The sequence below is a fragment of the Drosophila teissieri genome, chromosome 3R (genome assembly GCF_016746235.2).
Source record: "Drosophila teissieri strain GT53w chromosome 3R, Prin_Dtei_1.1, whole genome shotgun sequence".
Classification (NCBI taxonomy): domain Eukaryota; kingdom Metazoa; phylum Arthropoda; class Insecta; order Diptera; family Drosophilidae; genus Drosophila; species Drosophila teissieri.
The window spans coordinates 7724960-7735130 of NC_053032.1; the positions used below are offsets into that span (position 1 = coordinate 7724960).

At 46.7% G+C, this 10171-nt stretch overlaps 1 protein-coding gene across 1 annotated transcript; it reads left to right on the top strand.

The window, feature by feature from the left end:
• Window positions 1-720: 720 nt before the first annotated feature.
• On the top strand, window positions 721-9354 carry LOC122621031 (homeobox protein slou). The gene is made up of 4 exons (XM_043798757.1): window positions 721-2172; window positions 2809-3067; window positions 8128-8405; window positions 8814-9354. Exons 1-4 carry the CDS (start codon window positions 952-954, stop codon window positions 9027-9029), a joined length of 1974 nt encoding a protein of 657 aa, XP_043654692.1. The 5' UTR covers window positions 721-951; the 3' UTR covers window positions 9030-9354.
• Window positions 9355-10171: the final 817 nt, after the last annotated feature.

Here is a 10171-nt window from a genome sequence, read left to right on the forward strand (position 1 = left end):
CGAAAGCAAAGCAAAGCAAAGCACACAACTTGCAAAAATATGAAATAGGAAATAATAAAATACAACAAATAAAAGTAAGAACTGAGAGAACTGTGCAAAAAGTTGAGATCCATTTCGAAAGCACTCAACCGCATAAACAAACAAAATTTGCGCTAAATAATTTGACAATTACTCACATCCTCGAGAGGCGAAGGCAGCATGGATGGCTGGCCAGCTGGCTAGCTGGCTAGCTGTATGGCTCCATGGTTGGCCTTTGTTTCCATCGGGTGGCTATTACAGTTGAGTGAGGAACTATGTAAAACAGGACTCCAGAATCCTCTCCTCTCGCGCTCGCATCCTGCCGCTCTGTGGCTTAGACTTGCGACAGACCATTACATTTGCTAACGAGTGGAAGGCAAATTAAATCATTAGATGCTAGTAGAGATTAGAGCCACGGCGGGGAGGAGCCAATCCACTCAAAGAACCACTCAGCGGTGGGCGTGTAGAGCGCCGCACAGAGAGTCACTCAAAGCGAAAACCACCACCGTACCACAAAAACTGCCTCCACCACCACCATCACCATCACCGCCACCACCGCCACCACCAGAAGCAAAAGCAGGAGCAGCAGCAGCAGCAGCATCAGCATTTAGCTGTTGACTTGCCACAGGCACACAACACGGCACATCTGTTGGATTACCAACTCGGAGAAATCGGAAACAACCCTCATCATTACGCTTCTGGCTCTTGAGCGTGTGAGTCGTCGCGCGCGGATTACGCCCAGGATAATCGGACGTCGGACGACGGCAGCAGCGGCAGCACAGCAGCGTCCACCTCGGATATTGGCATCTCCGGATTCAGTCGATTGGCTGCCCTCAAGGTGACAAGACACGCAACGCGCAGTGAACCCTCAGTGAACTCGAACTCTTAGTGAACGCCCAGTGAATCCAAGACAATATACCCAAAGACCGAAAAATGGTCATGTTGCAATCGCCGGCGCAAAAGGCCAGCGATAGTGCGTCAGCCCAAAACACAGCCGTCGGTGGTCTGATGAGTCCCAACTCGAACCCGGACTCGCCCAAGTCCAACACCTCTCCGGATGTGGCGACTGTGGACAGTGTGATGTCCGGCGCAGGAGGTGGCACCACTCCGCCAGCGGCTAAGATTCCCAAGTTTATCATCAGCACCAATGGCTCAGCAGTGGCGGGTAAACAGGAGCAGGAATTGAGGTACTCCCTCGAACGGCTAAAGCAAATGAGTAGTGATTCGGGCAGCTTGCTCAGCCGCTTGAGTCCCTTGCAGGAGGACTCCCAGGACAAGGAGAAGCCCAATCACAACAACAACAGCAGTCTAACTAACCACAACGCAATCAGCAATCCACGTCGCTCTCAATCCCCTCCAGCTTCGGTGGGATCCGTCAACTTCTCCTCCCCAGCCCAGCAGCGAAAGCTCCTGGAACTGAATGCCGTTCGGCACTTGGCAAGGCCGGAGCCACTGCAGCATCCACATGCGGCCCTGCTGCAGCAGCATCCCCACTTGCTGCAGAACCCGCAGTTCCTGGCCGCCGCCCAGCAGCACATGCACCACCACCAGCACCCAGCCCATCCTCACTCGCATCAGCATCAGCATCCACATCCTCATCCGCATCCCCATCCACATCCACATCCGTCGGCGGTCTTCCATTTGAGGGCTCCTAGCAGCAGCAGCACCGCCCCACCCTCTCCGGCCACCTCGCCCCTGTCGCCGCCCACTTCCCCGGCCTTGCATTCCGACCAGCAGATGAGCCCACCCATCGCTCCACCCCAAAATCCGCCACATTCCTCGCAGCCACCACAGCAGCAGCACCCGGTTGCCGCACCATCGGACATGGATCTCGAGCGGATCAAGCTGGTGGCTGCGGTGGCAGCCCGCACCACCCAAGCTTCCAGCTCCTCCGCCTTGGCGTCCGTTTCGAACTCCGTGTCCAACGCCAGCACCTCCATCTCCAACTCCAGCTCCGGCTCGCCCAGTGGCCGGGACTTGAGCGACTACGGATTCCGAATACAGCTGGGCGGCCTGGCGGCGGCGGCAGCTGCTGCGGCGGCCACTTCGCGACAGATTGCAGCAGCCACATACGCGAGGAGCGACTCCAGTGAGGAGCTCAACGTCGATGGAAACGACGAGGACAGCAACGATGGATCGCACAGCACGCCGTCGGTAAGAAATCAAGACTTAAGGGCCCTGAGTGCGACAGATTTCGAAAATTCATGTAGCAAGAGTTTAGATTGGGTGCTTTTTGCATTTTGATTTGGGTGTGCTAAATTTTTAAAATGTTTTAAAATAGATGGATGAGAATGATAGTTCTAAAATGAAGGTTCTTAGCGAATACATATGTGAAAACGTAAATACCCAATTCAATTTTGTATGTTTAAATTAATTACCCACACAGTTAGTAGCTTTTATTAGCTTCTTGCAAATTGGCTTATACAAATTAATTTTATGTTTTGCTCAGTTAACATTTTTATGCGATTTTGCATTCGCGTAATTGACACAATTAACACTTGGTCGAGAAATAACTTATTTTGTACAGTTTTTAACTTGATTTTGACATTTCAATATGGTTTTTTACTTTTTTCCTATCACATTTTTGTATGTTTAATTATTTTATTTCTTCTACAAGCTAGATCTTTACAAGCTAGATAGTTGATCAAAATAATATTTGTTGCTGCACTCTGTTTAGTATTTACATATAGCATTTGAACATAGCTGGCAAATAAAGAGCAATAATTGTTGTCAGTGATCTCATAACTTACTTTAACCTTTTACTTCCCTCCATATCAATTATCCTTGTAGGTCTGCCCAGTAGATCTGACGCGATCGGTGAACAGCAACGCCACGGCAAATCCGAGTTCGGCCACCACGAGTGCCTCCAGTGAACGCGATGCCGCCACAAAGCGGCTGGCATTTTCCGTGGAGAACATCCTGGATCCGAACAAGTTCACGGGCAACAAGCTGCCAAGTGGTCCCTTCGGCCATCCGAGGCAGTGGAGCTACGAGAGGGACGAGGAAATGCAGGAGCGATTGGATGACGATCAGAGCGAGGATATGTCTGGTGAGTAGGGATATTCATTTCGCAACATACTTAGACCCAGACCCCACACCCTGTGAGTCCACAACCACTTTGATGGTTAGCTGTCTGATTTGATTGAAATCGGAGGAAATTCAGGGCACGCCAACATGCACGTTCCCCCGAGTGACTCTGTGCAACACTCCGTGCTCGAGTACACGTCCAATGAAATGAGGATGGGCTGGACACCTGCAAACAGCTCTGCTTCCCATCCGCATCTCCTTTTTTTGTGCCCGGGATTCCTGTGGGGGGTTGAAGGCACATGTTATATTTATACTGCTGCTTGTATCGTTTTTGTGTATGTTTTGATTTTGAATTTGCCTTCAGTTCTGCCAGCAGCACCCTCGAAAGCTGCGACTCTGCCATTTCGAAGGCCCTGGGATTTTTCGTGTTGCCTGCTTTCCGGCACAAGTCACGTAGCTACGGGTGTGTTGGTGCTTGGGTGGTGTGTTTATGTTGGCCATGAAAGCATTTATATTTTGCGTATATTCAATAGCAAACAAATGCGCAAATGCCAGAGCAACCAAAAAAAAAAAAGAAAGGATCTCCGATTTGTGAGGCTGGCACTCTGCATTTTTCCAACGCAAACTTGTTTAGACCGAAAAAGCTGCACTCATATCCAATAAGGATTTTCAATAGAATCGCTTTTAATTGATTGATTGATGTTTTAATTGGGGAAAAGCCATTGCTAGCTGGGAAGCTAAATTCTCTTTTTCACTCACTCACTCTCTGTTTCCCCCTTCCAACTGTTTGTCTTGCTGCGGATCAGGTTTCGGGTTCCCAATGATTTTTTCGATGCCTTTGCTGCCTTTTTTCCTTCGATGGCTGGCTAAAATTTTGCTGAAAATTAATTGATTTTCATGCTTGGCTCGTTGCAAAGAAATTGCTCAAATAAAAATTTGCAAATTTGATTGAAGTTGTTGTGGGCGGGGGGCATGGCGATACCATCGCTAAGCCACTGGCCAAAACTCCAAAAACAGGAAAAAGAAAGTAAATGCTTATGGGGTTTTGGCTGATGGAGCTTAAGTTCAAATTCTATGTGGCTTGTTTGAACGCTGCTCATGATCTGATTATGAAACGAGTTGATGACTTGGCAAATAGGTTTGGATTCAACGGAAACGATATTAATATGATCGCACTTCGGACTACCCACAATTCGGTTTGCATCACTCTGTAAATTACTCATTAAAACTTTATTCACATAGTGAAGCATTATTTTTACTAGCAGGTTCTTACTTTTTAAGAGGTTGGACAGATAAGCAAACATAAACTGTTAATCAGGGTATTTCTCGCTAAGATGAGTTAATAATGATGTTTAAATAATTTTAAATTATACTCGTAATGTGTTGTTAGCCTTATTTGACAGAAATCCTTAAAAAAGTATGAGAGCAATTTACACTTAGGAATTTGTTTAAGTCGTTGACAATATTTAAAGCATTCGAAGCTCGATTGCATTCCGATCGGCTGCAATAACCCATTCTCTTTGGTCTCTTTGAAGCTTCCGTATTTGTGTTTATCCAAGAAGCAATGTTCAATTTATATTGCCAATTAATTAACCTGTTTTAAGCCGCCGCACTACGACTGCTCTTAATGGGCAATTCGTTAAGCGCTTATGTTGAAAATTATAAACCCGGAAAATGGCGGAAAATGGCGTTTCGCCGACTATAGTGGAATAGCCATTCACATCGCTGCCACATTCACATTCACATTCACATCACCATACACATCCACATCATTATCAACGACACATTATCGGCCATTTCGGACTGTCGGCTTTGCTGTTTGCGCATTTGTGTTTGTGTTAATAAAACACAATTAACTTCATCAATGGCGGGCGAGGGCTGCGAACATAACTGCTAATAAAACCGACTCAATGGCCGCGCCAACGACCCCATGAAAGGGGGTTGGGATGTGGATGTGTAGGTGGGTCAGGATGTGCAGTGGAGTGGTGGAGAGCACTGAAATGGAGGCAGACAGTCGACAGTCAGGCGGGGCAACTTTGCCACGATAATGATGTTGGAAATGATTATGGTGCTGCCAGTTTACAGCAACCCCAAGGCAGCATACTCACCCACACACACAGACAGAAGGCATATAGACAGACAGTCAAGTGCGAGTGTGTGTGTGTGTGCATCACGCATACGCACTGTTTGCCGGCTGGCATTCAACGACTGTTGCTTGGTGTTGCTGTAGTCATTAATTAGCAAGGTACTTAATTACCGCACATTCATTAGGCGCTTCAATGGAGCTGTCGCACACACACACTTATTCAGAGAGAGAGAGAGAGAGATTTAAGCACCCACCTCCAACCCCCTGCTTTACGTTCTACTGGGAAGAGGTGTTAATGCCTTCGCATCGGTTTAGATTAGCGTAATTATGCGGCCCTTTGTCATTGCGATTAATTAGATTTTATGTCACCAGGACACTCGCTCCTTTCGCATTTAACTTGGGGCATCTGCAGCTGGTTAATAATTCAAAAATATTACGCATACGCCGGGGCCAACTGCAATTCTCGAAGGAGCCATTCATTGCGTTTCAGGCGCAGCAATTTGCATTTCATTTAAATTGCAAAACGTAAAACTAACAACACGAGCTAGGCACACTTGCAACAATAAAGCCACATATTGTCTGCATAATCCAGATAGCCAGAAAAGCAACTGAAATGCGCCCCAAAAGTCATATGAAAAAACAAGCGATAACCGGACTGAAGTGGGCAAGGGGCGGGAAAATCCGGGGGTGGCCGACATTTAAATGTGGGCGGTACAGGAATGGAGGATGGAGCACAAACACACAGGCCGTACAACCAACCCCGAAAAAAAATGTAAAATGGCTGCGAAAAACTTTTATTCTTTTTCAGCACTCCATTTGGCGCTCTTTCTCGATCGCTCTCTGGCGCTCTCTCTCTCTCTCTCTCTCGTGCGCTTTTATGGGCGACAGGACTCTGGGGAGTCCTGTGTCTGAGTCCCTGTGTGTGTGTGCGTGTGTGTGTGTGTAATGCCGAGCTCCATTTCGCCTTCTTGCAGTTGCCGTAAAGTCAAGTTAAGCGACAATTTCCAGAGCCAGAGAGCTCGGCCCGGTTTTACGAGTATATCCGTCCATCAGCCACTCATTTATTATTTTATGAAAATGGCAAAATGAGACGACAAATGCTCCCCGGGGTCGCATTGGCCAGGCGGATGCGATTACAATGATTGCCCCGGCACAAAGAACTTAAAATTTATAAGCCATTTCAAGCGAGCCCCTGTGTGTGTGGGCTAAATTATGCGCCAGTTTGTGGTAATTAACACTCGGATTTCATAATTAAGTTTAAATTGTATGTTGTAATTTCAGCTACCATCTGTCCTTCGTCCCTTTGGAAATTTCACTCCCCTTGTGAGTCCCTCGCTTTCAGTCTCCTTGACTCCGCAATATCATCAGCATTGCTTATGAAGTGCTTTCGTCATAATTATAATTAACAGCAGCCATTTTGATAATGGCAGACACCAGACAGATAAGAATTTCGTAATGATTCTTGCTTTTATGGGCATTCAGCTTAAATTATGCACCGGGTGGATCGACTTAATCGAGAAATGCTCTTTTAAATGAGGTGGATTAAAACTGTTGTGTTTAATAAATGAAGGAAATTTGTTATTAAAGTATAAAGTTATGATAATTAAATGACAATAATCCATCCCGTGTGTCTAGCATTCAAGTACAACAAGATGGGGTTTCTTATTGTTGTTGTACCAAGAAGTTATTCATTTTAAGCTTGAGGATAATCATAGAAAGTAAAGGAAAATTTCCAGGCGCGTAATATTCAGATTACCCTACGCAAATATGCATAATCCTTTCAGTTTAATTAAACGTCAGCACAAATATTGAACATGGTCCGACGGGCTTTCCCCATCTTCCACCCCCCTTCAGTACCAGACATCACGCATACGCCACGTTGCAGCTCTCGGTTGAATGGTCAGCGTAATTAGGCGCCATGGCTCGTCCTGCAAAATTGTGGCTGCAACGCTTATTAGCAGCGCTGGCTTTTCCGCCTCCCCTCCCGACTTTCCCGACATTCTCGTCTGCCCTTTGAACTTTCCCCATTTGTTTGGCAGCGCATTAAGCGTGTCTGTCTGGCTGTCGATTTTCGCCGTTGGTTTTCGGGGCTGTTAATTCAATTGACTCAAACCAATTGTGGTCAGGGCCAGTCGTCGACTCGAATCGGTTAGATTTTGATGGGGCTGGCGGGCATCTAATGTGCCATTAATGCATATCAAAGTGCCTGCAAACACTCCACAGCCCATTACCAGCGGTAAATGGTAGTGTGCCCACACTGCGGATGTCTCGAAATTCGTTAAATATTAAATGAAGCGTTCACGTTAATTTTCGGTTTAATTGCCGGCCAGTCTGCGGTGCACTCTTAGGCGCACTCGCCACTCTGCGCCCTCTAATTTCATGCAAACACGGCCAATCATGTTGGCCAATTAGCAGCGCCATCGCGAGCATCCTTGACGGAGGGTTGACACTTTTGCCGACCCTTTTTCGCCCGGCTGAATCGATTCCGCAGCTTTGAAAGGGGTTCACCGCAAAGTTGCCCAACGCCCGCAGAGAAATTTGTTAACAAGCGAAGTTCTTAGCGGCTTACAATATTTTCGGTTACCGAATTTGGCTTACTATTGCATAATATGACGCAATCAGACCGGCAAAAAGGTATTGCCGTAATTGGTAACTGATATTTCGGTGAAAGGCACACCCACGGACACAGTTGGCCAGTTGGCCAGTTGGCGAGCTGCCTTAATTGAATTTTGATTGTCGAATCATGGCAATCGACGGAGCCAGACACTCCGCCCTCGGAAAATTGCGGACTGGTCATCCGGCAGTCACATGTGCCAACATGTGCCGAAAAATTCCAATTAATCGAACAATGATGCGGTGGTCGAGGTGATTGATTTCCGTTTGCCAATCCCCCAGGACATTGCCATTTGTCTGTGATGGATGGTCCTACCCTGTTGACTTATGCAAAAAGAGAGACACGCAGAACTGAAGACCCAATCTCCTCTTTTTTCTTGCAGCCCAGGATCTGAATGACATGGATCAGGACGATATGTGCGACGATGGCAGCGATATCGACGATCCCAGCAGCGAGACAGACTCCAAGAAGGGAGGCAGTCGTAATGGGGATGGAAAATCCGGCGGCGGCGGCGGAGGTGGTTCAAAGCCTCGACGAGCTCGCACCGCCTTCACATACGAGCAACTAGTTTCCCTGGAGAACAAGTTCAAGACCACCCGATATCTCAGCGTCTGCGAGCGGCTGAACTTGGCCCTCAGCTTGAGCCTGACGGAGACGCAGGTGAGCAATGCTTATATACTTTAGTATAGAGAGTCGCAAAATCTAGAAAAGATAGGTATATATAGGCAAATGTTAGCTGAAGCGAAACACAAAAGTCTAGAAATTGATTTGCAGTGTGATAATTCGGAACCATTGAATAAAAACAAAAGAACACAAACAAAAGAAAAGTTAACATTTGATGCAGTAGTACTAAGTTTACGCCTTTACATTTTATTAAAACTAGTTGAGTTAAAATATCTGTTATTATAAAGGACGTTTATTAATGTTTCACTGCAATGAAGATTGCACTTCCATCTACCTGGTAGTCACATACACATTTCTTCTAAATTGTAATATGCAAAAGCTTAAACTAGAATACGAAAAATAAAATCTTTTTCAACAATGCCATTTCCCATCACGCTTTTCCAGGTTAAAATCTGGTTCCAGAACCGCCGCACCAAGTGGAAGAAGCAGAACCCGGGCATGGACGTGAACTCCCCCACCATTCCCCCGCCCGGCGGCGGCTCCTTCGGACCGGGGGCGTATGCCAGCGGACTCCTGTACTCGCACGCGGTGCCCTACCCGCCCTACGGCCCCTACTTCCACCCCCTAGGCGCCCACCACCTTAGCCACTCGCACTCATAAAATTGCAAGATGCAACAGCGATTGTTGCAACTGTTCGAAAAGCGAGGCAGGACGGAGGCGGGAGGGGCAGGTCCTGCGGCCGGAAGTGGATCACTGGGCAAAAGTGGATCCCAAGGATAAACTGTAAATGTCAAACTGCTTTAAGTGTGTGTTTAGCGTTTAGTTCGGCCAGAGATTTCTTTTGGTACTTCGATTCCTTTGATTATCCGCTGTATATAGTTTTTGTAAAATATACCTACTAGTGCTAGTGCTTAGAACCTCGAATGCCATATCTAGATTTAAATTATACAATTACCTGTAGCGTTTAAGTGGCAAGCAAAATCAAAAAGAGCAAACAAAAAATTGCATAAATGTCAAGTGAAAAATAAACATTTTGAAAACTACCCAGAGCGAATGTGCATATATGTTTACTCAAATATCGGATGATCGCCTTTGGGGGATGCGAGGGCACAGAAGCGATGTGTGTGTGTATCGTGTGAAATGGCAGGACAACAATGCTAAGTCAAGTGTAAAATTTTAAATTTGCTTCTCATTTGCCATCAGGGGCTCAGGCGGCACTCAGATACCCAGCTACTCACACCCGGCCACTCAATTATGTGGCAAACGGATGCGAATACGAAATTTCTTAATCCGCTTTGGGTGTATGGATGTTTGGGTGACACAATGCTCCTGGCCGCCGCCGGCCGTCTGTCTCTCTCTGGCCGGATATATCTTCCTGTTCCGGTGAAGTCGGGCGGCGAGAGGTTGTCAAAACAGTGACAAGCAAATGAATAAATTCACGCGCACACACCTCCGGCCCATTGATATTATAATCGCCTCAGGGAGTGTGCGTGTGTTCGGGCCAAGATGCGTATAATTGAAACAGAAATCGAGAAATCCATGCATGACCGGTCATTTGGGCCCGGATTGACTGCGCCTGCCGCTGACATCGGAACCCAAACGCAATCAGAGCGAGTGGATCCGGGAAAATCCGTTTATATCTATTACCACCGGACTCACTCTGTTTTTTGAGCGGGTGCATTCGGAAGTATTTCGTTTTATGCCGCCGCGTTCTGTCATTTCGCCTAAATAATTTATTAACAATTTTTGCTTTTACATTTGTTTAAAGCTTTGCTTAAGTACTTTGCAATTAGTCGCCCAAA